This window comes from Hyperoodon ampullatus (assembly GCF_949752795.1).
Source record: "Hyperoodon ampullatus genome assembly, chromosome: 7".
NCBI lineage: Eukaryota > Metazoa > Chordata > Mammalia > Artiodactyla > Ziphiidae > Hyperoodon > Hyperoodon ampullatus.
This window is the reverse complement of record NC_136920.1, coordinates 102,115,059-102,142,575: the sequence shown is the minus strand read 5'-3', so window position 1 is coordinate 102,142,575 and position 27,517 is coordinate 102,115,059. Positions and strand designations below refer to the sequence as shown.

General features: G+C 37.9%; 1 protein-coding gene across 1 annotated transcript; it reads left to right on the top strand.

The window, feature by feature from the left end:
* Positions 1-340: 340 nt before the first annotated feature.
* On the top strand, positions 341-24,158 carry HOATZ (HOATZ cilia and flagella associated protein; the record flags this gene model as incomplete). The annotated part of the gene is made up of 6 exons (XM_079707540.1): positions 341-566; positions 1,284-1,326; positions 1,810-1,876; positions 21,183-21,242; positions 21,852-21,904; positions 24,101-24,158. 6 exons carry the CDS (start codon positions 341-343, stop codon positions 24,156-24,158), a joined length of 507 nt encoding a protein of 168 aa, XP_079563666.1.
* Between the last annotated feature and the right edge of the window lie 3,359 nt (positions 24,159-27,517).

The following is a 27,517-nucleotide window of genomic DNA, read 5'->3' as shown; positions in this document are numbered from 1 at the left end:
GAAGCTGGTCGCGGGTGGGGGGTGGGGGTTGGAGGTGGTGGGTAGGAGGCTAACTCAGAATAAAAGACAGCTGAAGTGCTCCCCCACTGACTCCAACAGGACAAGACGCCTCGAAGTTGATTTTTTGACTCTCCTATCTCGACTCCAAGGCTCTGCGATCACTGCAGAAGTGGGATTCAGGTGGCGCACAAGCGCGCACGCTAGACCCCAGCTTCTATCGAGGAAACTAAGGGCTTCCGGCCGTGGTTGTGGCCAACTTAGCGGGTTTCCGGCGGAGGCTGGGGGGGCGGGGGGCGCTGGGAGAAGGGCAAGGGAGCTTGGAGAAGCATACCGAGCTGCCATGGAAACGAGGCCCAGCAAGGGTCTTAGCAGCCGAATGGAGTCGTGGGAAACTCACCCGCAGGGATTACTGGTGTTCACCGGCTCTTCGGATCGCGATGCCAACTTGGCCAAGCAGTTCTGGATCGGGGCGTCAATGTATCCCCTTAACGAATCTCAGTTGGTGCTGTCCAGAGGTAGCAGTCAGCGTCTGCGGGTGGCGCGGCCCTCGAGGAGCAGTGCGCTTGGTGAGTAGCTGCCTCCTGTCAGTGATTTCTGCCTCCTCCCTAACCACTGGGCAGACACCAGAGCCCCTCCCAGGAGAAACTGCCGAACCTAATTCCAAAATAAGAATCTTTCATTCAGATGTCTAAAACCCTGTACAAACAGTTCTAAAATCTTCCCAGCAATCCTTCCACCCCAAAATGATCGGTGGTGTCTTTGTTACATCTAAAAGTCCATCTGAAAATATCCCTTGGTTATGACATCTATTTGTCTAAACAGTATAGAATAATCTGGGCAAATGTTATATGTTGGCCAAAAGGATACGAAGGTTGGTTTTTTACATAATAGAGTTCCAAAGTGAAAGCCCTAGAGAAGGTTGAAGGCAGGGTCAACATTAGGAACCAAGTTCCCTGACCTGTAAGGCCTAAGATGGGAAACTGTTTTGCAATTTTTTTTGTGTGGCACGCGGGCCTCTCACTGCTGTGGCCTCTCCCGCAGCGGAGCACAGGCTCCAGACGCGCACGCCCAACGGCCACGGCCCACGGGCCCAGCTGCTCCGCGGCACGCGGGATCCCCCCGGGCCAGGGCACGAACCCGCGTCCCCCGCATCGGCAGGTGGACCCTCAACCACTGCGCCACCAGCGAAGCCCCCTGTTTTGCAATTTTTACAGGTATAGAAAAATTAAATACCTTTAATGCTGTGGTTTTTCCAATGACTACTTCCCTTTTGTATTTTTTAGAGAAAAGTTACTTCCAGCCTTTTCTCCTTGAGAAAAGCAGTCAGTACCAAGTTTTACACCTTTCAATATCCTGATTCCTAGACTCTTAAAAAAAAAAAAGGTAATAAGTGTAAAGATACAACTTCTTCCTTTGGCATAACTTTCTGAATTGCATACCAAGACCCTGCCTCAGGGACCACCCCATTTATCCAGAAGAAAATGCCTAAATTCCTATAACACATTGAATAGGAATGTAGAAATTGTAATCTATGATACTGCAAGTAAGTTCTGTTTAGAGACCTTTTCTTGTCTCTGGACTTGGGCTACTCCTCTTCTAAAGAGATTAGAGGTTCCCTGCAGCCAGCGCTAATTAATTCAGTCTCCAGTTATTTATGAATCTGGTTCATAAAGTTTCAAGACAGTACGTATTTGTGTTTACCTTCCAACTTTATGTATTACCTTTTAAACTTTAATTTTTTATCAACATTATTGTAAAATCATGATAAAATTATTCCAGGTTATATTTGATTCTGTTTTCTTTAGAGAGAAGAGATGACACTGCTGAAACCCTGAAGATTCAGGAATCTGAGGAGAAAAAAAAGTATCTCCAAAAGGTAGGCCAGTATTTCAGAAAGTCATCTGATTTTCATTAAAATTTCATTATTATTTTCCAAATCATCCCAATTATTCTTTTTTTAACATATGTATATAAAAATTTTCTGCCTCTAGTATGTCAGCTTAAGCAATAGGAAAACCTTTATTAGAATTTTAATTTAAGTTTAAGAAATTCTATTAAACTTTGGCTATTCTCAGTCTCTGCAAAAGCCCAAGGATGTGTAAGAACAATGAAATCAGAGGGAAGTGGGGAAAGATGGATTCACACACTTTCCACCCAATAAGGACCCCAACCATATACAGTGTTATAAGAACAGAAATATTGTAAGAACAGGAAAAACTGAATAGAATTGACTATCTTAATAGGTCAAAATTAAATGATCAGAGGAATGAGTCCGTCATCTAGAACCATTTTGCCTAAAGGCTGCAATTAAACACATTGGTGTTGTCAAATCAACTGAACATGTCTCTTCTTGGCAACATCCCTTGTTTGCTTTTCTTTTGCAGGCACAGCCTCTAACTCAACAATTAGCACAGTGATTTATAGAAACATTTTGTTTGGTTAATGGATAAATTCCATTCCTCTAACTGTTCCTGTACTATAAAAGCAGATAGAGGATTTGTCTGGCCTAATGTCTTTAATCAACAGATGTATTGGCAAAGTCCAAAAGATTTATTGGGAATTCTACATAAATTACAGAACAATGCATTGGAGTTTGCTGATCACATTAGTTTCCTTTGTGGACTCTTGGTGATTCCTCCAAACAAATTAAGTGATTAGAAATAGTCAGCATTTTATTCTCTCTTGAGGATATTAGATAATGTATATTTATACCAGGACTTAATAGTGGGAAGGGAACCTAATTTTCAGTGAAGCAAAAATCATTAAAAGTTGACTTCTTCCGTGCATTTTAATTTCATTTTTGGAAGGGATTAGAAATAAAAGATTAAAGACAAACTATTATCCACTTCTTTCATCTTTTGTCAAACAATTAAGACAATATGATGAGTTACAAGTAGATGTTCTGCTAATTGTAGTCTTAGAACTGATTTCCTTGCCTCAGGTTCTTCTATTATTAATTACTTAATTAATTCCCAGATATCTATTCAGATCCTGCCATGTGCCAAGTACTGTACTAGATGCTGGGAATACAGAGATAAGATGTGTTCCCTGATCTCAAGGAGTTTATAATCTGGTGGGGGAGAATGCCAATTAAAGGTAGGAATTACAATACATTTTTATGGCAGATGTATGCAGTTAATACTATGGGAACACATGGAAGGACATCAAAGTCAAGCTTAAGGAATCAAGAAATCTTCCCAAAGGAACTGAGTTTCAAAGAATGTATAGAGTTGACCAAACAAAGAATATCCTCCATGCTGCACTAGTTATCTTCCTAAAACCCAAATCCTATTATGCTGCTTTCTTACTGTATTAGTCTGCTAGGGCTGCCATAACAAAATACCACAGACCAGGTGGCATAAATAACAATTTCATTCTCTCACAGTTCTGAAGGCTGGAAGCCTGAGATCAAGGTGCCTCCAGAGTTGGTTTCTGATGAAGCCTCCCTTCCAGGCTTCTAGATGGCCACCTTCTCACTGCGTCCTCACATGGCAGAGGGAGAAAGCTCTAGTGTCTCTTCCCCATCTTGTAAGGACACCAGTCCTATTGTATTAGGGCCCCTAATGACCTCATTTAACTTTACCTCCCTAAAGGATCTGTTTCCAAATAGAGTTACACTGAGGGTTAGGGCTTCAACATAGGGATTGCAGGAGTGGGGGTGGAAATGACACAATTCAGTCCATACACCTACTTTTGTTCTTTTTCCCCTGGCTCTCCATTTCTGCAGGATAGAGACCAGACTCTCCAGCATGGTATTCAAGTTATTTTCCAGTCTGACTATAACCTGACTGGCTTCTACAACTCTCCTTCCTCTTTCTGCTATACCCCACCCTACCCGCAATGCAGCCTACTCTGTACAGTTGGTTCTCACCACTAGGCTTGCGCACACTGTGTACCCCTCCCCATATGTGCTACGAAAGTGGTAAATGGATAAAATATATTTTTTCTAAACCTAAACATGCACATTATACTGTGGTATCTGCCAAATTGTACATTAAGTCAAGTGGGTCCTGCAATGCAGTATAAAGAAGATTCTATTATGTTGAGAGTACAAGATAAGAGACCTAACCAACCAGCAGGATAGAAAGAGAATATTACTGAAACTGTGCCTTGCGAGTATATAGGAGAGCTGAATCAGTTTGGTACGATACAGTTCTAGTCAAATAATGCCATGGTGAAAAAAGCAAGAGAATTGTGTAATAACTGAAGGCTCTTACAGATATCCTCAGATACTGTTGTGATGTGGTACTCATAACACCCAATTTAGTGTGCTATATATTAAACTAAGCACTGTATATGCATCAACTCATATTCTCCTTAAAATAGCCTCATGATGATTATTTCCATTTAATCAAACAAGGCTTAAATGATTTTCCAAAGTTCCCACAACTGGCAAGTGGCCGAGCCTAGGTTCAAAGCCTGTCTCCTAACTCCAAAGCCTGTGAGACTCATTGTGTTGTAATGATTGCTGGCCACGGCATTGTTCAGCTATGCTGCCAAATATTCTAAAATTCAAAACGGTGGTATGAGTACAAGTATGAGAAACAGTGACTATACGCTGTTTCTTCAACCTACAATGCACTTTCGTGTCTCCAGCTAAAATGCTCTCCCCCATTTACCTTCAAGGCCCAGCTCAAATGCAACTTCTCTGTGAAGCTTTCCCAGAGGTGACTTAGAGACAACAGAAGGAATAGCTCCCTTCTCTGTGCTCTCAGAGCAAGTCACGATCTGTGTTATAGGTAACTGTGTTATAGGTATGTTTCTGTCCTTCCTGCTAAATTCCAGGCACCACAGGGTTTGGAAGTCTGACTCGGCCACTTACTATATGCGTGACCTTGAGCAGCCTATTTAACCCCTGTGAGGCTCAGCTTCCTCAGGTAGAGAAGGAGGAATGATAAAAATATCCCCCTCATCGAGTTGGTATAAGATATGTAAAGCACCGGGCCATTGTTTTCTCTCAACAAATGTTAACTCTCTTTTCCTCCATGAGGGCAGAGGTCATTTCTTACTTACTTAACTCTCGTGCTTTTCCGGCTATTGAAACTCAGTAAATATCGATATTTGTTGATTGAATAAATAAATTCATAACTGAATTAATCAGTGAACATATGCTGTACACAGTGATAACACCATTTTGGTTAGCCTTTTGTGCATATACACATCTGGCAAATTTTTCTAGGCTGACAATTTTTGAAAGAATATTCCCCAAAGCTAGTCTGTTTGCAAGTCTGCTTTAGGACCAATTTAGCATATCCCCTCGCATCTCGGTTTTGCTTTTACCTCGTGGGTCTATATATGATGGGAGGAAATGTGACTCCCTGTAATCACTAAAACATAGAATCTATTTTTGGATACTGCTGTTTTTCTAAGTCCGTTGTACTCTGCATTGCTGCCACCACCATTCTAGAATTCTTACCTTAATGGCAGAATATAATTGGGGAGGAGGGAGGTTCTAGGTAACTAATAAAACATTTACAATGATCTATTCAATTTGAGAATCTTCTACATATTTTGAACATATACATTTGTATAAGTAAAATGGCTGGTAGAATTTTCATTATAAAAAGTGAAAAAGTATTTCCCATCAAGTCTCTTAAAGGTTTTTTCTTCCACTTTCTCCTTAAAATTAATGATAATCTAAAAATTTATCTCTGTCTCTCCTAGAAGTACTTTTATAGCTTTTTCTCCCCAACTGATACTGATTTTTCAGTTGCTAAACTTTTAAAACTTTAATATTATCCTCCATTTTGGAATATTTTCCAGGTATACCTTATAAATGCTTTTGGTTAGTGGACAAAATGCTATTAATCACATGTACTATTTCTGCGATGGATATCCATGGCAGAAAATCAAGAACAATTTGACTCTGTCAAGATTAAATGGCTTACTCTGTCCATAAAGGAAACCTTATAGCACTCTACTGGACCATTATTCTTCCTTTAAGAGTTCTAAAGTAGTCTGAAAACATTATAAGAAATGAATAGTCAGCTAATTCTTTGAAGTCATAAAACTAATTTGCTTTTTAGTTTTGCCACCTTTAAGAAAGCTCTTTAGCTGATTATCTCTTTATGAAAAGAATTATAAATAATTCATTTGCTGGGAGGAGGAAGAAAAGATCAGAGCAGTACTTTAAGGCATGTATATAGATGACGTATTTAGAAATGTCCATCTGGAATCAGAGTTTTAATGTGAGTGAATATAAACTAAAGATTTTCACAAGGAAAATATGCAATCTTCAGAACAACAATAAATATATACTCTTGGGCTTCCCTGGTGGCACAGTGGTTGAGAGTCCGCCTGCCAATGCAGGGGATGCGGGTTTGTGCCCCGGTCCGGGAAGATCCCACATGCCACGGAGCGGCTAGGCCCGTGAGCCATGGCCGCTGAGCCTGCGTGTCCAGAGCCTGTGCTCCACAGCGGGAGAGGCCACAACAGTGAGAGGCCCGTGTAGTGCAAAAAAAAAAAAATATATATATATATATATATATATATATATATATATATATATATATATATATATACTCTTTATTGGGAATGGGGTTTTAATCTGTTCAGTCACACAACCTGTACAACCAATACTGACCATAGTGTAAGTCTTCCTCAAAAGTCAATTTGCTATATGGTGCTTCAGTGAACCAGAAGCAAATCATGCTATGATGAGAACAGTCTTAGAAGAAGAGTCTAAGAAGTTTCACAAAGGTGTATTTTTAGACACCGAATCATGAAAGTGGAAAACTTTAACATTATCCTCCATTATCTTACACTTTCAAAGGGATACTCAGAATCATTATAAGTCAGTTTTGTAGAGCCAAACCAAAGATACAATAAACTTCCTCAGTGTCATTGCCCAGGATGCTCAGATAAAAGAAAATCCTCTTTGTTGTCAAATTGCCCAGGAATGGCTTCCCAGACAAACCAAATTTTTCTCAGTCCCAGTGTTATCTGGCTTTGTTTTAATTTTGCTTTCCTTCCCTCATGTAATAATAACAAAGTTCCTTTTCCTCCATAAAATAAATACCATTAGGAAGTGGTGGATTTCTCCTTCACCAACAAAAGATACTTATTTAAATTCTTGTTGTTCCTAATTTGTCAAAGAATTCAAGAGGAAGAATCATAAAAACAGACTGTGCATTCACAGTAACAAGCAAATATTTTGGTAGTAAATGATAATTAAAAGATTGCATAAATATGAATCACTCTTTTAAATCCTCGATTGTACCACTTTGTTTTCAAACGTTATTCAATCTTGGGAAACATTTTCAGTTGACAGATGAGGTTCCCCTCTTAATCTTCTTTAGCAACATCTACGAAAAGATACTCAGGGTAAGAAATGAGATTTGAGATCAAATAGATGAATTCATTGCACCAGGCAGACCCAACCCCAGAGTTGGATAGGGTCATGCCCCAAATGCATCACATCCTCTTTTTTCCAAAGATCTGTATACTTTCTCTTCTGTATACATTCACCCTAAGAACAAAATTAAAGCATTTTAAGCCCTGCAGTACAATTAGGCAAGCACCCATACTATCTGTCTCCTGGTAAAACATGATTAAATTAAACTACTGAACACAGAATGAAGCAAAAAAGGATGGTGTATTTTTTAAAATAAAGACAGAACTATCAATTTGATTCCAGCTACAGGAAGCCTTATTGTTCAAATTTGTAAACACCTTATAAGCAGTAGGGTGAACCAAATAGAATTTATTGAAGAACGGGGTAATTCTGTGGATCAGGTAACTCAGAAAATACAACATACCTGAAATCAAATCCGTAATCTGCCTTTTCCCTTTGCCTCTATCAATGGCAAGATGAAAAGATATGTAGGTAAGTTATGTTGGAGCCAGATAAGAAAATTTAAAATTTTCTATATCTATATTTACTTCACCATTTAATCACTTTCTATGCTAAGGTATTTTAGTCACCATAGGTGTGGTCAAGCATACCCTCAGAGCCTGAGGTGATACAGCCATTTGTCTATTTGGCTCCTGAGATTTTGCAGTTCCCCAAGCCACTGTGTTGGTAATATAGTCAATCCTCATTATTCACAATTCCATATTTGAAAATTCACTTACTAGCAACAGTTTATTTGTAACCCCAAAATCAATACCTGTAGCACTTTCATGGTCATTGGAGGACATTCACAGAGCAGAGAAAAATTTGAATTGCCCAACACACATGTTCCTAGCTGAGGCTGAACAAGGCAATGTTCTGCCTTCTTGTTTCAGCTCATACTGTGAACAGTATCCTTTTTGCAGTTTATTAAGTGCCACGTTTTTTGCTTTTTTTTTTTTTTTTTTTGATGATTTCCCTGTTTTAAATAGCCTCCAAGTGCTGAAGTACTGTCTAGTGTTCTTAAGTGCAAGAAGGTTGTGATATGCCTTACGGAGAAAATACATGCATTAGATAAGCTTTATTCAAACATGAGTTATAAGTGCTGTTGGCTATGAGTTCAATGTTGATGAATCAACAAGGTATTTTAAATAAGGTGTCTATAAAGAGAAATACACATAAAACAAGGCTATATATTGATCCATTAGTGAAATGTGATCAAAGACAGGCAGGAACCTAGGAGACATGATCAGCTCGGTGACACTGAGTCTACAGTTTCTTCCGCTTGGAAATGCTTTTCTCCCGTTTCTCCCTTTAGCTAATGCCTACTTGTATTTAAAAACAATTCAAAAATAGTCACATTCAAGTCTCTCCTCATCCTTATATATTCCCCAGGCTGATAACAAATGCTCCTTCGTTTGTGCTTCCCTAGTACCCTGTGCATTCCCCAGTCATAATCACTGACATATAGTACTATGGTGTAGTTGAGGTATGTATTGTGGTGTAGTTGAGGTATTTCTCCTGCAGGCTCTAAGTTTCTTAAGGAAAAGGATCATGACTTCTTCGACTTTATAATCACAGTACCTGGCAAATATCAGATCTCCTAACCTACCAAATAAATGCTTATGAGTGAATAAATAGATGAGTTAACTTGTCTGGACCAGAATCCTGCATAATAGTCCAGTTCCTTGAGCTGGATGGCATATGAGGTACTCATTAATAGGAGGACAGTCCAAAATAGGATTCACCAAGACTCAGAGGCCTCACAGACTCAGAGGTAATGAACAGACATGTAGTCACTTGTGAAAAGGATGTGTAAGCAACAGACAAGAGTGGAAATACAGTCTGTAAGCCACAGAAGAAGGTCGCAGTCGATATTATCAGTTCTCTGAAGAAAGCGATACCAGGAAAAGGCAGTAAATGGAAATTTAAGATCATGGTGCCACAAGGTTCAACAGCATGTAAAAGAAATCTTGACGTGGGAATTAGAATTCAGCATCAGGAGTAGAAAATAAGTCAAGGCCACTGTCCCAGAGTGTCGGGGATACTAGACAAAGAAACAAGACAAGGACTTGAACACATGGGACAAGACAATATTCTATATAGTAGAACTTTGGTACAGAGATAGGCTTGGTTTTAAAATTAAAAAAAAAAAAAAAAAAGCAAATTCCTAGAAGCATGTACCTTTCCCCCAAACTCCAATCACATTCCTAAACTTTTGTGTCATTCCCTACTGCCATACCCAGAAAACTACTTTAGAGCCATCAATATATGAGACAATTCACCTAACTATAGTAATTTTTTCTTGGCCAAGCCAAAAGATACTGTTCAAAAATCAATTTACCAATAATTGATTCTATTGTTGAGATAAACTCTGTTAAATAACTATTTAAGGGATAAAAAGGCATATATTTTTCATTGTAACATTAATTCGGTAATTTATTTGAAAAAACTTAGAAGTTATTTAAGATATTTTATCTAAACTTTGAAACTTCTATTTTAAAGGATAAATTTTTAGAGCACTGAATAAGTAAAAACAAAAAGAAAAAAGATAGTTCTTAATTGTGGTTATAAAGTTTTATGTATTACCTTTGCATTCTCTGGGGTTTATGGCCATAAATGTTCCCAATAGATATAATGTAGATGTTGGAGTAGGTATAGACATTAGTCTCTATGTGTGAAGTTGAATTGGACATTGTATGGGTCTCAATGCATACAGGTGAGGGCCCTGCACTGAAGTGTAGGGTCAGAAGGCCAAACTGAACTTTACAGAATGTTTGCCCAAAGCAGTGGAAAAGTTTGTAGCCTTAAAAAAAGAAGAGATGTAGGCAAGGAAAGGGCCAAAGCTGAAGAGACAATGTCAAGCTCAAGCAAGAAGAGCCAAGCAAAGACATCACCAGTAGGATAAGACCCCAAGCCAAAAGTTAGGAGAATCTGATTTGGAAAAATTGTGCAAGATTCACTCAACAAATATTTATTGAGTGAACATTAAAATTCAAATCTCACTTATTGCTTTTTAAAAGAATAAGTGCCTTTTAAAGCAAGCATTAAAGCAGTTTTTCACTTTGCTGTACACCTGGCATTGTGCTGGGCACTGGAGAACAATGATGAACAGCAACAAAAAACAAGATACAAACTCTGTCCTTATCTGAAACTTGCAATTTAATTAAGGAGAGAGATACTTATGAAGAATTTTAAATGATATTAGAGGAACATTTAATAGGGCGGTATTGATCCAATCAAAAGAGTGAGGGAGAATTTCTGCAAAGGTTAAGCTGAGATTCGAAGGAAGAGTGGGCATTAATTAAGCCAGAAGGAGTGGTGGAGGGAGTATCACGAGAGCATTCCGGAGTAGAAACAGCATAGCGCATGTCTGAAGCTGAATGAATGGCCAGTGTGGTGATGGGAAGGTTAGGCCATAGTACATAAACAATAAGAAACCATTGAAGGGTTTTAAGTTGGGGGATGATAATATCAGATTTGTTTGAAAAAATTCAAGAGAATGAATTAAAAGTGGCTGGAGCAGAAGTGGGGAAACCAGAGTGAAGGCCATTGCAATCATCCAGTTGGGAGGTGATGGTAGCTTGGATTAGGAAAAAGTAGATAGATTTAAAAGATATTCAGGAAGTAAAATAAGTAGGACTTCAGTTGTGTATTGGATATGGATGGTGAGGCATAGCAAGGTATCAAAGACAACTCATAGTTTTCTGGCTTGCACAACAGGATGGATGGTGCCATTCTCTGAAACAAGGAACGTTAAATAAAGGTCAGGTGTTGGGGGTTTTGGGGGAAGGCGGAAGGGGTTAGAAGTTCAGTTTTAGACTCATGGAGTGTGCCTTTGAGATAAGCAATGATAAGCCTATTCGAGCTGTCAAATAGGCCTGTGGGCTAAATATATGGGCTAGAGAAATATGGGCCAGAGATGAGATAGAGTCATCTGGATGGAGAATCCCCCACCCTCTCCTTCTTACAACCTAATGGGCAGGACAGGAGAGACATACCTGAAAGATGAGGTCAGTCCCATTCACCCATTCATCATATCTGTGTAACCATCAACATGATGAAAACATTAACGACTCAGCAGTTACTTGTTTGCTAAGGACAAGTCTTGGTAATTATCGTAGACCGAATCATCAATAGTATATAATTCAATCATATATAGAAGTATCTTTAATATATCTATACTTTATTGAATTTAAAGGTGTAATAATTCATTTTATGGTCATATTGTTCTCAACATTAAAATTCAAATCTCACTTACTGCTTTTTTTAAAAAATAAGTGCCTTTTAAAGCAACATTAAAGTAGTTTTTCACTTTGCTGTACACCTGAAACTAACACAACATTGTAAATCAACTATACTCCAATAAAAATTTTTAAAAATTAAAAACAAGCTGGAGAAATTTAAAAAATAAATAAGTAAAGCAGTTTTTTTTAAAAATCACTTATGCTTATACTTTCATGCATTTGTTTTGTGTGACTTTTAAAATAAGAGCTATGCGGGACTTCCCTGGTGGTCCAGTGGTTAAGAATCCACCTTCCAATGCAGGGGACGCGGGTTCCATCCCTGGTCAGGGAACTAAGATCCCACATGCCACGGGGCAACTAAGCCTGTGTGCCACAACTACAGAGCCCACGTGCTGTGGAGCCCATACGCCACAACTACAGAGCTCATGCACCGCAACTACTGAGCCTGCAGGCTCTGGAGCCCATGCGCCACGACTGGAGAGAAGCCGGCATGCCACAATGAAGACCCAATGCAGCTAAACATAAATAAATAAATATTTTAAAAAGGAAAAGTATTAAAAAAAATAAAATAAGAGCTATGCTCTTCAGGTAATTGCTATTGGTTTTCCATTAAAATATATGTAGCAGAATTAAGAAAAAATATGTAACAGAACCAAGAAAATACACATTTTTTTATTCTTCAAAACAGATAAATTCATGTTTTATCAAAACCTACATTTAAGAAAAATTGTTGACTCCCTTTTATGTAATGACTGATATGTTTCTCTCATTTTAGTAAGACACTATTTTTCAAATGAAAATTATATATGCCCAAGCTGGGAATTGAGCCAGGATTAGGCAGTTTTCAGGAGGTATGAAAATGTGCTTAGACATACATTTTTTTCTGCAAGTCAGCATTCTTCCTCCCTCCGATTAATAATCCTCTAACATCTTCCATCCACTCCCATAGATGACTGCCTTTAGATCTACCTTCTAAATATCAGAATAGAGCTGGAGAAAGCCTTTTCACTGATTAGTCAGGCTATCTTTTAAAGTACATGGTAGATCATTGACGGGCCAACAGTTCTGTATCTTATTATTATAGTAGATATAAATTTACTGTATGGAAGTTGTAGAATCTACATAGCAGATTTCAATTAATAGACAGGGAATGGTAGTAAATTCATAGAGTAAATTCACAGTTGAAGCATTCTGCTATCAAAATCAACAGGCCAAGAGGCACATACTGCCTTTTGGAATCAAGCCCAAATGTGAGACATAGTTTTACCTTAAGCCAATAGTAATGCTAACCTTCCTCAACTGCATTTTGTAACAGAACAGGAATAGAAGCTACTGAAGATTCACTGTGTAAAGTAAGAACTAAGACTCCCTTGTGATTCCATCGGGCATTTAACTTGCAATTATTGGCATAAAGATAAAAATTCAATTCTGGAGCCTCAAGAAAAACATCAGATAATGTTCTCTAATCTCTTTAAAACCACAGAACTTTGGTTCTGCTTAGGTAATATTCTAAAATTGGAATGTACTGTAATTCTCATTTTATACTTATAATCAAAAGTCATCATAAATATTTAGCGTACATTAAATAAGATCTTAGAAGGTTCGTCAGTTTATAGGTACCACTATAGTTTAACTATTCTTTACCCTTTAACCACTTTTTGCAAAGTGATACATGATCCCATAAAATACGTAAGTTAACTTTGATCAAGCAGACTTCACTCTGGATTAGCTCCCCCTGCTGTGTATTCCCATAACACACATTTTCCACTAGAATATACATTTTTCTGTGAGAGCAGAGACTGTCTTCTTCACCATGGTTAATCCTAATTAATTCTTCATTTCCAGAATCAAGATTGAATAAAGAAACCATTCTGTTACTGTGTGTGTATGTGTGTGTAAGTGTGCCACAATCTCTAGTATGTGTTTTAAGTAGTATAGCAAAAGAAGCATGGAATCAAACAGAACTGAGAATGAGTTTGAATCCTTGGCTCTGCCAGTTACTAGTTACCTAATTAATGTTAAGTGACCCTGAGAAAAGTTGTTAATTTTTATGTTGGTTGAGTTCCTTCTATTTGTAAAGAGACAATAATATCATCTACCTCAGGATTAAAGGAATTACACAAAGCCTGACATCCATCAGGTACCCAATGAAAGTTTGTTTTTATCTTCTCTGCTTTCCCTCTTTTTTTTAACCCATAATTGAAAAATAAAATTTTAGGAAGTACAAAATAAGCTTTAGTATTAAATGAAATGGTTTGACCAAAGTGGTAAATCTCAAAGGATGATGAGTAGATTATGAAAGACATGGTCACCCAGGTATCCACATCCTGATTAAACGATGCAATCAAGACTGGCTTGCTCACACTGTAAAGAGACTCTCACATATTTTTCTTAACCCTATCTTCATCATCTGCAAGAAGAAAAGTTACCACTGAAGGTATATTTTGAAATTTCAACTATGGAGCAAAATTTGTGGGCAAAGTTAATTTAACCATTGCAGGTAAATAAAATATAATTAAATTTTATCATAATGCCTCTCTCTACAAATATAGATTAAGAGGTAAATGTCATGATAATTCTGCAGGTCTAGATCAGTGCAGGTCAGGGTTCTCAATTAGAACCCTGTCAAAAATCAAGGGAGAAAAGAATATTATTATATTCCACTATATACACACCTTTTGCAACAGTTCTTGGAAACCTAGAAAAAGACTCTGGTATAGAAGCTAACTTAGAAGCCAAGGTTATTAGAAGTGGTGGATAGTACAGCAAGTAGACCCAACTCAATCCAAGGCAAGCCCAACCCATGAGCTAAATATTGACTAAAATTAGTTGAAATGAAAAATATGGCGCTAATCTGCATAAGTACTATAGGTTTGGTTTGTTTGTTTTTGTGTTTGAGTAAATAGGGTTTTTTTCCCTTGCAATAGTTTGGTAAGTTACTAGGAAATCATCCATTTCATCTACATTTTCAAATTTATTTGTGTGAAGGATTCATAGTGTTTTTAATCATCTTTGCTGAGCTCTAGTTATTACCCCTTTTCATTTCTAATCATTTGCATCCTTTCTTCTTAAGTAATTATATCAAAGGATTATCTATTTTAATAGTCTTTTCAAAAAACCAACATTTGTTTTTATTATCCTCTGTCATTATTTTTGTTTCCTATGTTATCAGTTCTTGATTTTTATTACTTCTCCCTTCAATTTTGGGTTAGTTCTTATTTTCATTCTAACTTCCTTCCCTTCTCACTTTCTTTTTTTTTTTTTTTTTTTTTTTTTTTTTGCAGTACGCGGGCCTCTCACTGTTGTGGCCTCTCCCGTTGCGGAGCACAGGCTCCGGACGCGCAGGCTCAGCGGCCATGGCTCACGGGCCCAGCCGCTCCGCGGCATGTGGGATCTTCCCGGACCGGGGCACGAACCTGTGTCCCCTGCATCGGCAGGCGGACTCTCAACCACTGCACCACCAGGGAAGCCCCTCACTTTCTTAATTTTCCACTTTATCTCTTTTCTAATATAAGTATTTATAGTTATAACTAGCCCTCAAAGTACTATTTTAGCTGCAACTCACAAGCTATATAATGTTTTCATTATTATTTCACTTTAAGTATTTTTAAATTTCTATTTTGATTTATAGTTTGTCCCATGAAGTATTTAGAAGTATGCTTTTTAATTTCCAAATCTATGAAGTCTTCTTATCTCTTTTTTATTTCTAACTTATTAATATTGAGGTCAGAAATATAGTTCCTATCTTCTACTAAATCAAGTATAAACAGAGCTATCTTTATGTCAAGGTCCTCAGCATGATGCCATTCAACTATCCTACCCTATATACCTCTATTCCCCAAAACAAACATCTTGTCCCAGTCAAGCCAAGCTTATCACCATCTTTCAGCAACTTTAAGTTCGTTCCTGCCTCTACATCTCCATTTATTTTTAATTGGATGAACTGCTATCTTCTTTTCATCACTGAGCATGTTTTTTGTGTCATGATCATTAAGCTTTTCCCCTAGCTGCCTTTCTCCCTTTGATGTATTATCTTTAAATCCTTAGATTATTTATTTTAGAGGTCCTTTAGGGTTCTTCTAAAATTTTTACATGTTTTAAAATCTTAAACTTATATTAAGATTTTAGATTCAGCGATGAATTTGTGTAAATATTATTTTCCTTTATGTGCTTTTTTTCACATGTTTTAATGTTTGTGTCATGAGCTTGTATTGCATTGACAGCCAACGGAAAGAATAAATATTTTTTAAATTTCTATTTGAGTTAGTATATTTCCCCCAGTGCTTCCTAGTCTATTTTCTTCAAGTGTTTTTCCTTTTCCAACCATCTGCTCCTCTCACTAGAGAATAGTAATATTTTTGAGAACTAACTACACAGCATATATACTCTAAGTCCTTTACTCATATTCTTATTTAATCATCAGAACAGCTTTGTCTGAGAAGCTTTATAATTACCGATGAGGAAGCTGAAGCAGAAACATGTAAGTGACTTTCTCAAGGTCACACAGCTAAAATATAGTAAAGACAGTTTGAACCTGGGTCCATCTGACAATGGAGCCAATGTGCTTAACTACTGTACCGCACTGGTTTCAAGAGTTTCTAGATTCTCTAAGTATCGGGATGGTTGCCAGTTTACTAAGCAAAGAGCTTATTGAATTGGAACCAGTTCAATACTCTTCTAAGATATTCTTAAGATTAAATTCAGTAATTAGTCTCCTATACTGTGGTGGTCAAGAGAAAATTTCTTTTGGTAATGTAGATAGGTAATCAGAGAAATAAACACTACCATATGTTATCTTTGATGAATGTTTCAGTCAAAAATTTTTAATCATAATACAAGGAAGAAATGCATTTTTCATATGAGAACCAGGTCTTGAGAAGAAAGGACCTTTCTTTTAGAGTCTAGTGCTTATTAAGAGCTTTTTGTAACTGAAATTTAACTGAGGAAAAAGTTTATAATTCACTGGAGAATTTGTAGAGGAATTTCTACTGCACAAAGGGCAAGTAATGTCTTAGATATCCCTCCTTGCTTCTCCTTTCTTCCTTCCAACTCTATTCACTAACTCACCTGTAGGTAAGAGGTTGAATCATCAAAAATCCTCCATGCCTGTACACAGAAGGTGGGTAATCCATCCTTTCCTCCTTTTTCCCACTCTTTCACATTTTGAAAGCATTGAAAAAATTTTTTTCTATAATAATAATAGCTACCATTTATTGAATTTCCACTGTATGCCATGCATTGTTAAGCAATGTTTGTATTATCTCCAATTTTCACAACCTTCCTTATAGATGAGAAATCAATACTCAGAGAAGTGGTTCTTTGATTTACCCAAGGTCACAAACCTCTAACCAATGGGATAGTGATTACATTGGAAGGAGGAAAGGAGGAACCAGGAGGAATAGTTAAGATATTACCTGCCATTCATCACACAGCAGAATTGGGGTTCAGACCCAAATGTATTTGACTCCACTAATCTATGTTGCCACCCAAATTGTTTGGCTCTGAAAAGCCAAAAATAGAGAACTCAGCAGCTTAATCCTTGAAGTGACTAAAATTCATTAACCTTCTATGAGATATTAAATGTATAAATGATCATATCCTAACTTACAAAAATCACTTTTTATTCTGTACTTTATTTTTTCGGGAGTAGGATATAACTATAAGTAATATAACTAAAATGTATAATATAAGAAAATATCCAGCATTAAAATATTATAAATATATTATGATACATAAGTCTTGGGGATATAATATACAACATTATGACTATAATAAAAAATACAGTACTGGTATATTTGAAAGTTGCTAAGAGAGTAGATCCTAAAAGTTTTCATCAAAAGTAAAAAAAGGGCTTCCCTGGTGGCACAGTGGTTGAGAGTCCGCCTGCCGACGCAGGGGAAACGGGTTCGTGCCCCGGTCCGGGAAGATCTCACATGCCGCGGAGCGGCTAGGCCCGTGAGCCATGGCTGCTGAGCCTGCGCATCCGGATCCTGTGCTCCGCAACGGGAGAGGCCACAACACTGAGAGGCCCGCGTACCGCAAAAAAAAAAAAAAAAAAAAAAAAAAGTAAAACAAAATTTTGTATTTATATAAGATGATGGATGGTAACTAAACTCAAGTACTAATCATTTCACAATATATATGTATGTCAAGTCATTACGCTGTACACCTTGAACTTACACAGTGTTGTATGTCAGTTATATCACAACAAAAACTGAAAAAAAAATTATAAGTATAAATTCTGACCCCCTTATGCTAGTATTTTAAGAATTAATAAATGATTTAAATATCTTATAAATTCCATTAATGAACACAACCGAAACACCATGGTTAGAAATGAGAATTCTTTTGTCGTTATGAAATTAACAAGTAAATTATTTATCCCTACTAATAAGGTAAATTGTAAGAATTTTCTCTTGTCACTGAATGTATTTAGTTTTCTTGGCAGAGATTTCTTAGAATAGTTGGCACTGTTTTTGTTCCGATGACACAGTTGCCTTCAGTAGTTTTGTTATGCATTCCCAGGAAACATGTCCAGGAAGCAGAAATCAAATCATATTTGAAAACTTTGTTTCTGGTGCATTATATTATATTACAAAACTGATTAAGTTTTGTAATATAATATAATCCATTATAATAAAAAAGCACCAGAAATCAAAATTTAAATGAATGACTTTTTTACCCTACTGCTATTTAGAGTCTTATAACTAAATATTTGTTCATTTATATTAGAAGCATTATGACAATATAACTTGCCTGTGACTACCCAATAGTTACACAGAAAATAATCATATAGTTTTGTTCATAGGGGATTTTAAGAACTAAACTTACCCACTGTTTAGTTTCACTTTCTAAAACTTTTTTTTTTTTTGCTTAGACTAATGATTGTGCATTAGACAGTGTAATGGGTTCATTCATATATCATGAAAAATCAATTCAACAAAAATTCATTGAGTATCATTTACAAGGCACTGTTAAGCTCTAAGGAAGGATAAAAGGATGAGTAACACTCTGAAAGAGACATGGTAGCAACTATGAGATAAAGCAGGGAAAGTAAGATCAATACTGTAATAAGGGTATAAAGTGCTGTGTAATCACAGTATGGGAGCATTTAATTCCCACTGAGTACATGTGTAATGGGAAAGTTGGAAAAGAAACTAACGTTGAATATCTACACTGAAAATATCCCAGGTCTTTTTCTATAGACATTATTTTATTCAATCCATAGCAAATTGACAGGTATTTTTAAATTAGCTTAGTTTTTCAGAAACAGACTCACAGAAAACTAACTTATGGTTACCAAAGGGGAAAGGTGCAGGGGAGGGATAAATTGGGAGTTTGGGAATGACATATACACACTACTATACTTTTAAAATAGATAACCAACAAGGACCTACTGCATAGCACAGGGAACTCTGCTCAATATTCTGTAATAACCTAAATGGGAAAAGAAGTTGAAAAAGAATAGATACATGTATATGTATAACTGGAAAAAAAATAAGCTTAGTTTTTAAAAGACGCTGAATTTTTTTCCTTTCAATATCTGTGATACATGATGCCTTAAATTCAAGTAAAAAGAAGAAATCTTGTCCTAAAATAAATAAAATTAAAACTCTGTAGGCTCTTAAAAGGCAAGATTAATATGACTTGAACGGAATGAAGCAAAGCCAAAGCAGCGGTGTACTCTGCAGATTACTCGTGTACCAGCACAGCTCCTCCTCCCACGTCTTGGTGGAGCGTGCCTGAGCTTTGCAGCTTCTCTTGCAGCCATCAGGACTAAAGACTCATCCTGAGGAATTACTTAGTAATATGCAGCCTCCAGGGCTTTGCACACCCTGTTTCCTCTGCCTCGAAAGCTTTCTTCCCCATCCCATCTGTACTATTATCTGGTGACTACGCTTTCAGGCCTAATCTTGGACATCACCTCCACTGGGATATCTTCTCTGAGTTTCCCCCACAGATAAATACACACCTTCATCTGAATTGAGAGTGCCTCCTCGGTTCTCTTATTTCACCCTATTCTAATCCCATTGTAGTATATGTGAGGTGAGACTATTGTCTTTTTCTCCACAAGTCTGCCATCACCTGGCAGGCAAGAATGGTATTTTGTTCAGCCCCTAGCACAGTGATGTTACATCATAGGTGCTCATTACAGATTGAAATGTGTCCCACCAAAAAAAGAGATATGTTGAAGTCCTAACCCCCAGTACCATGAAGAGTGACCTCATTTGGAAATAGAATCATGTGGATAAAATTAGTTAAGAAGTTAATACTAGAGTAGGGTGGGCCCCTAATTCAATATGACTGGTGTCCTCATAGGACAGCCATGTGAAGACAGGGAGAAAGCAACATGCCACCGAAAGCAGAGATTAGAGCTACACAGCTGCAAGCCAAAGAAAGCCCCAGATTGCCAGCAAATGACCAAAAGCTAGGAAGAGGCAAGGAAGGATGCCCCTACAGGTTTCAGAGGGAGCATGGCCCTGCTGACACCTTGTTTTGGACTTCTAGCCTCCAGAACCGTGTGACAATAAATATCTGTTGTCTTAAGCCGTCTAGATTTTGATACTTTGTTACTGCAGCCCTAGGAAAACAATGCAGTGCTTAATAAATTTGAATGGATGGATAGATGACAGAATTTTTACCTAGATATGACAAATCTGTGTCCATTCTCAGTTATATCTTCCTCCTAGCCTTGATCTAAGCAGAGCTTCTTTCATTTTATTTGGCCATTTGAACCTACAAGTTTGATTTGTCAGATTCTCAAATTTCTTTCTCTCCTCTTTCTCAAACACTCCAGATGCGATTTTCTGCCTCGCCATCTCCAATACTGAACGTAACTGTATTCTATGAAAAAAAATTTGTACCCATATTTGCCTCTTTGTATACAGTCTATATCTTGATAAATCTTTGTGCCTGCACTAAATTAGTGGGGGGGGGTTGTTTTGTTTTTTATTCTTAAGAAAACTAACCTGAGGATGTGCATGTCTCAATATCTTAAGACAGAGGAGCAATGGAGTGTGAGATTCTGTTCTGTATGTAAGCTACTTAGAAGAGCCCTCTTGCCATGGATGTACGTGGTGGCATGCTGTTTGAGCTGGCTGATTTTGTGTCTTGCTACCATTTGGTGGCAATTTAGTGTGGTGGCCAATAGCTTGGGCTTTGTTTTCAAGTAGAGCTGGTATCAAATCCAGTTCTGCCACTTAAAACCTTGAGTAAGGTATTTAACCTTAGTATTCTTCACATTCCTCATATATAAAATGGGATGATAGTGATGTCAAAATTCTGAGTTATTATAAGAAAATAATGATATAACATATCAAGTTCCTAGTATGGTTCATGAGGTAAAGTCAATAAAAGTTATTATATGGGCAAGAAAAATTCTCTCCATTTAGAATCAAAATCAAATTATTTTGTAAAGCAGCATCCTCTGGAGTAAAAACGGAATTGTGTTATAAATGAAAAGTATAAATCTATTATGGAAAGAATTTTTAATTCTGCCCCAAAATACAAGAAGGAAAATGGAAAAATCCTACCCCTCCCCATGGACACATAGCTTTATTATTGAATCAAAAGACTCATCCGCTTTTTTTTTTTCCTTTAAACAGGCTAAAAAGAGAGATGAGATTATCCAACTCTTAAGAAAACAAAGAGAAGAAAGGATCTCGGTGAGACTGATAGTGAGACATTCAGATAAACCTTGGGGCGGGACGGGGTGGGGGTTGGTGATGTGAACTACGGCAAATTCTGAGAGGTTTTATAGCTTTACTCCTTAAATCTAGGTGCCCATGGTCCAGAGCCTTTTATATGCTGGAGGGGGCAGGGCATAGACATCAGATAATCTGACAATCCGTGATAAACCAAAGATATCTCCACAGTGTGCAACTCTGCTGGCACAGAAATGGTGCTCTTGTCTCTGGGCTTATTGTCACATGTTGTAAAGCCGTAGGATATTAACATGGGCTACTTCATTGCTAGTATTTGTTTTACAATGATTGATCTTGCTTAGATCCTACAAAAACAAATGCTAAATGAAGAGGAAAAACAATAAAAACAATAGCACCCCATACACTTCTGGATGTGCAAACACACTCTCCTGAATGAACCCCAAATGCCCTAATCTGGACCATTTCTAACCCCAGAGTCTCCAGATTTAAGAAGCTGGTCATTATAAACTCTGTGATAATTTTACCTCAAATTTTTTTCAAGTAAGTAAATTTCAGTCAGTGCAAGAACTAAAAATTTTCCTTTTTTATTTTTATTTTGTTTTGTTTTAGAAAGAACTGGTTTCCCTTCCTTATAAACCAAAAGCCAAAGTACACAAAGCAAAGTAAGTTTACTTCTGTCAAAGAAGTGCTTCTTTTTTTTTTTTAATCAGCTTGCTCCCTACCTTCAAATCTTCTAAAAACCCACCCACTGTTTTAGAGATTTCTTGCCTTGAGAAAACTTTCTTCTGCTCGTCTACATTAAAGCCTGTGCCCACTTACATGTCTGTGCAACATGCAAGTATAAACTGGTGCAAACAGGAGAGTAGATCAACCTCGAGTCTGTACACATTCTCTTCCCCTCCTTTCTCATCCTGGGTGATTGTATTCACCTACCATCACTCCCCTTCAGCACCCCTATCCCCTACCCACACCTAGCCCTGCCATCTTTGGCAGATCAGCAGGTCTTCTAGATTATCAACTCTGATATCACCAAAGGCATACCTAAGCTTGCTAAATCTAAGTTCGTGTAGCAAGGGCTCTAGCTTCACAGTGACGGGTTAATAGCCTTATCACCGGAATAATGTTAGAGCAGCACCAGGCACATGGTCCAGAAGAGTTTAAAGGAAACCGGCTATCACTGGTTAATCAGGAAAGAATCCCTAATAAAAAATGTAAATGTCTTCATTTTTGTATTCTGATTGAAACCCAATGTGGCTAACTCGACATTAATTTGACAAATATTTATTTGCATACTACATTCAAGGAAAAACAAAAAGTAATAGAATTTTTATCCTTATCTCATTGGTATTGAGGCTGACTTCCTTGAATGTTATCAGATGTTATTAATGAAAAATTAATATGTCTATGCTGATTTTTTAAACTTCTGAAAAAATGGAAAGATCACTTAATCACCTGGCTATATTGTCTATACAATGTTCAACAGCTTAATTTCTTGCTTTTCACCTAGATGATTTGACTTAGCTTCTAAGGGTGAAGCAAAACTAGTTCAGTCAAAAGTTCACTTATCTGATTCAAATAATGAAGATTGCTACTTGAATTGTATCAACAGATCTGTCTGGGTACCTTAGATTTCTGTGCATATTTTTATAGGAATGATCAGAACAGTCCTGTTACTATCCATGTAGATTCACCTAAGAGTAAAACATTATTTCACAACTTGAACAGATAATTCCCTTCATGATTTAAGTGCTTACCTAATTCCTTTTGTATACCAGGTTGGCCTCCCTCCTCTGTCCTGAAGCCTTGAATTCCATTCCATTTCACCGTGACATCTTCTTCCCCTGAGCTTCTTACACAGTTACTGTCTGCACCATTCTTTTGGCAGTTAGTCATGCACTACTTTGTGTCCATATTTTATAATTATTCAACTCTTATTATCTCTTAAGTTGTTATTTAACTTTTCACATATTTTTTACTCGTCTATGACTATATTGTAAGTTCCATGAGAAACTGGGTCACCCAAAGTGCCTAGCACACTGCCTCCATGTAGGAATTCAGAAAATATTTGTAACCCCCCCAAAAAAATTTTTTTTTGGCCATGCCAAGTGGCTTCCAGGATCTTAGTTCCCCAACAGGGATTGAACCTGGGCCCGACGGTGAAGGCACCAAGTCCTAACCACTGGACCACCAGGGAATTCCCTGTGACAAAAAATTTTAGCTAAAAAATGTCATGTAGTTCAGCATTAGCTAATTTAGAAAGTGGTGTTTCTATACTGTACAGTACTTTGTAAACATTTTTAAATTTGTGAAATATCTTAAACACAATTTTATTTTAATTTTGCCCTCTTTTTCCTCCCTCCATCCTTTCCTGTCTACCCAAACCTTCCCCGCATATACAGATATGCCCTTACCATCATTCCTTCAACAGATCTTAGGACACTCCAGGTCCCCTTCTGTCAGAAAGAAAGAGCTAGAAAGTGTATACATAGTAAAGTTTCAGTGGCACTATGTTTTTTTAATCCAATATTTGCATCATAAAAGAGGGCTGACAAGAAGGAACAATGGGTCATCCAAAGAAATCAATCACCAATGATGAAATCTCAGAATTTTGACTCAGGTGAGCACAATATATTTAAGTTTAGGAAGTCTGCTCCCCTGCCCTTCAAGTCACACTTCACAGTGGAATGACCACTCCTCCCACACAGAAGTTTACACTTGATTGCAAAATCTAAGGCATAATCAGAATGCAAGACAGTAAATCTTTATTGGAGAAACTTTCACAAGTTTTTTTCATGCCACGTTGTGTTCACAACTACAGAGTTCTGTGTATTGGAACTGATTCATGTTACTGCCAACAGGAAAGTGATTTCAGAGTCAGATAAAGAAGACCAAGAAGAAGTCAAAGCCTTGGACTAATTTGATTGACACTTGGGAGAGGATGGCTCACTTAGATCTTCACTTTTGAAACAACCTGCTCTTATATCAGGATCATTGGAATCAGTTAAATTAGACAAAGAAATTAAAGTTAAATATGCAACACTTCTAGGAATTTTACCAGTTATTGAATACTTGTGTCTATTTACTTAGTGAATATCACTGTATTTGGTACCACGCAGTAATCGTCTCTCTCATCTTATACATTCACAAACTCCTATTTATCTTGTTTTCATTTGAAGGGTATTTCCAAAATTGCTATATTTGATCTATGTTATGAATATCAGATAAACAAGAAACAGGGGCTTTATGTGCTTCAACTTGTAGACCACCAGTAAAAACAATTAATAAGGAAACAGAGATGAAAAGTCAGTCCTGAAAACTTTAAAGTCTTCTTGCAGTAAAAAAAAAAAAAAAAAAAAAATCCATTTCCCAAAATTTGGTTTATTCAGTTTCTGGAACATGTCTAAAGTCAGAAGTGAATTACTTCTAGTTCTGTGACTAGCTGGCTCAACATTCCTTTGTCTTATTATTTTTTTATACAGCAGGTTCTTATTAGTCATCAATTTTATACACATCAGTGTATACATGTCAATCCCAATCGCCCAATTCATCATGCCATCACCACCACCCCCCCTCCACTTTCCCAGCTTGGTGTCCACACGTTTGTTCTCTACAGCTGTGTCTCAGTTTTTGCCCTGCAAACCAGTTCATCTGTACCATTTTTCTAGTTCCACATATATGCGTTAATATACGATATTTGCTTTTCTCTTTCTGACTTACTTCACTCTGTATGACAATCTCTAGATCCACCCACGTCTCAACAAATGACCCAGTTTCGTTCCTTTTTATGGCTGAGTAATATTCCATTGTATATATGTACCACACTTCTTTATCCATTCGTCTGTCAATGGGCATTTAGGTTGCTTCCATGACCTGGCTATTGTAAATAGTTCTGCAATGAACATTGGGGTGCATGTGTCTTTTTGAATTATGGTTTTCTCTGGGTGTATGCCCAGTAGTGGGATTGCTGGGTCATATGGTAATTCTATTTTTAGTTTTTAGTTTTTTTTTTTTTTTTTGCGGTACGCGGGCCTCTCACTGTTGTGGCCTCTCCCGTTGCGGAGCACAGGCTCCGGACGACGAACAGGCTCAGCGGCCATGGCTCATGGGCCCAGCCGCTCTGCGGCATATGGGATCTTCCCGCACCGGGGCACGAACCCGTGTCCCCTGCATCGGCAGGCGGACTCTCAACCACTGCGCCACCAGGGAAGCCCCTATTTTTAGTTTTTTAAGGAACCTCCATACTGTTCTCCATAGTGGGTGTATCAATTTACATTCCCACCAACAGTGCAAGAGGGTTCCCTTTTCTCCACACCCTCTCCAGCATTTGTTGTTTGTAGATTTTCTGATGATGCCCATTCTAACTGGTGTGAGGTGATACCTCATTGTAGTTTTATTTTGTTTGTTTGTTTGTTTTTAATATTTATTTATTTATTTATTCATTTATTTATTTTTGGCTGTGTTGGGTCTTTGTTTCTGCGCGAGGGCTTTCTCTAGTTGCAGCGAGTGGGGCCCATTCTTCATCGCGGTGCACGGGCCACTCTTGTTGCGGAGCACAAGCTCCAGACGCACAGGCTCAGTAGTTGTGGCTCACGGGCCTAGTTGCTCCACAGCATGTGGGATCCCCCCAGGCCAGGGCTCGAACCCGTGTCCCCTGCATTGGCAGGCAGACTCTCAACCACTGCGCCACCAGGGAAGCCCCTCATTGTAGTTTTGAATTGCGTTTCTCTAATAATTAGTGATGTTGAGCAGCTTTGCATGTGCTTCTTGGCCATCTGTATGTCTTCTTCGGAGAAATGTCTATTTAGGTCTTCTGCCCAATTTTGGATTGGGTTGTTTGTTTTTTTAATATTGAGCTGCATAAGCTGTTTATATATTTTGGAGATTAATCCTTTGTCCCTTGATTCGTTTGCAAATATTTTCTCACATTCTGAGGGCTGTCTTTTCATCTTATTTATGGTTTCCTTTGCTGTGCTAAAGCTTTGAAGTTTCATTAGGTCCCATTTGTTTATTTTTGTTTTTATTTCCATTACTCTAGGAGGTGGATCAAAAAAGATCTTGAGGTTCAACATTCCTTTGTCTTATACACATGGACGTAATCCCAGTGTCAATCTCCCTCACTTTCAAAGATCATTCCCTTTGGTATATATTGAAAAAGAGAAGGTTAAGACTTTGTCCCTTCTGCATTGTCCAACTGGCAGACCTACTCAGGGTTGTACATGCAGCTCCAGGGCTCCAGCTCCATTTAGGACCACGTGCACTTCACTCCTGGTCTCCACCTGCAAGTCCTAGATGTAACCTCCGTACGATGCTGCTCCCATTCACAGTGCCAGCAGCGGAGCCAGTGATCCACTGGTCAGAACTTAATCATTAGGGACATACCAAACTGCAAGGGAGGCTGGGAAATAGTCTTTAATGGGGGTGGATGCAGGGACATCTGCCTAGTTAGAATTCAAGGACTCTATCACTAAAAGAAATGTTTCTGCCACAACACTATTTGGAGAAAAAATGTTTTGAACAGAAGGAAGGTAATCAGGCTTAGAGAAGGGAAATTTTGAAAGTTACAAAATTAGTAATCTCATCTCAGCATTATCAAGAATAAAAGTTATCCTGTCAGGGTGATGTTTTTCACTGCCAGACAGATAGCTCTCTCTTGTGAAGACAGACATAGCAGGCTATCAAAGCCTAAACTTTCAATCCATATAGCTAATTCCCTTTGTTCTGATTCCATGCTCACTGAGAAATCTTCTTTTGCCCAGAGGGAGAGTATGTGCTCAACAGGCCAAGGCAAACATCGGTTTACCTGATGATTCTATTTCTCAACAGGTAAATATATTAGTCTCTTAGACTGGGTTTGGGCTTGTCAAACTAAGGGTTGGACCCTGGACCAAGACAATTATACCAAGAAAAATTCTACGTTATGAGCCTTCTCAGCAACCAGTGTTCCCCCAGTGGCACCTCTCTGCATTACCAAGTGTAATGGTCAGGTATTGCTGCAACAGTACTGAATAACAAAGTGATCAAAAACATTTATTATTGCTCACATATCTGTAGGTCAACGGAGGATTTGGCTGATCTAAGTTTGGCCAGATAGCTCCGCTTCAGGCTGCAGGGGCAGGTCTGCTTCTCGCTACATGTCTGTTGATTGACAGAGGCAGCTCTGCCCAACATATCTTCTTTGGGATATACCTGGACCAGTGGCATATCTGAGCTATGTTCCTCTCAGAGAGTGGTAGAGAAGCAAGAGAACAACGAAAACACGTGAGGCCATTACCAGT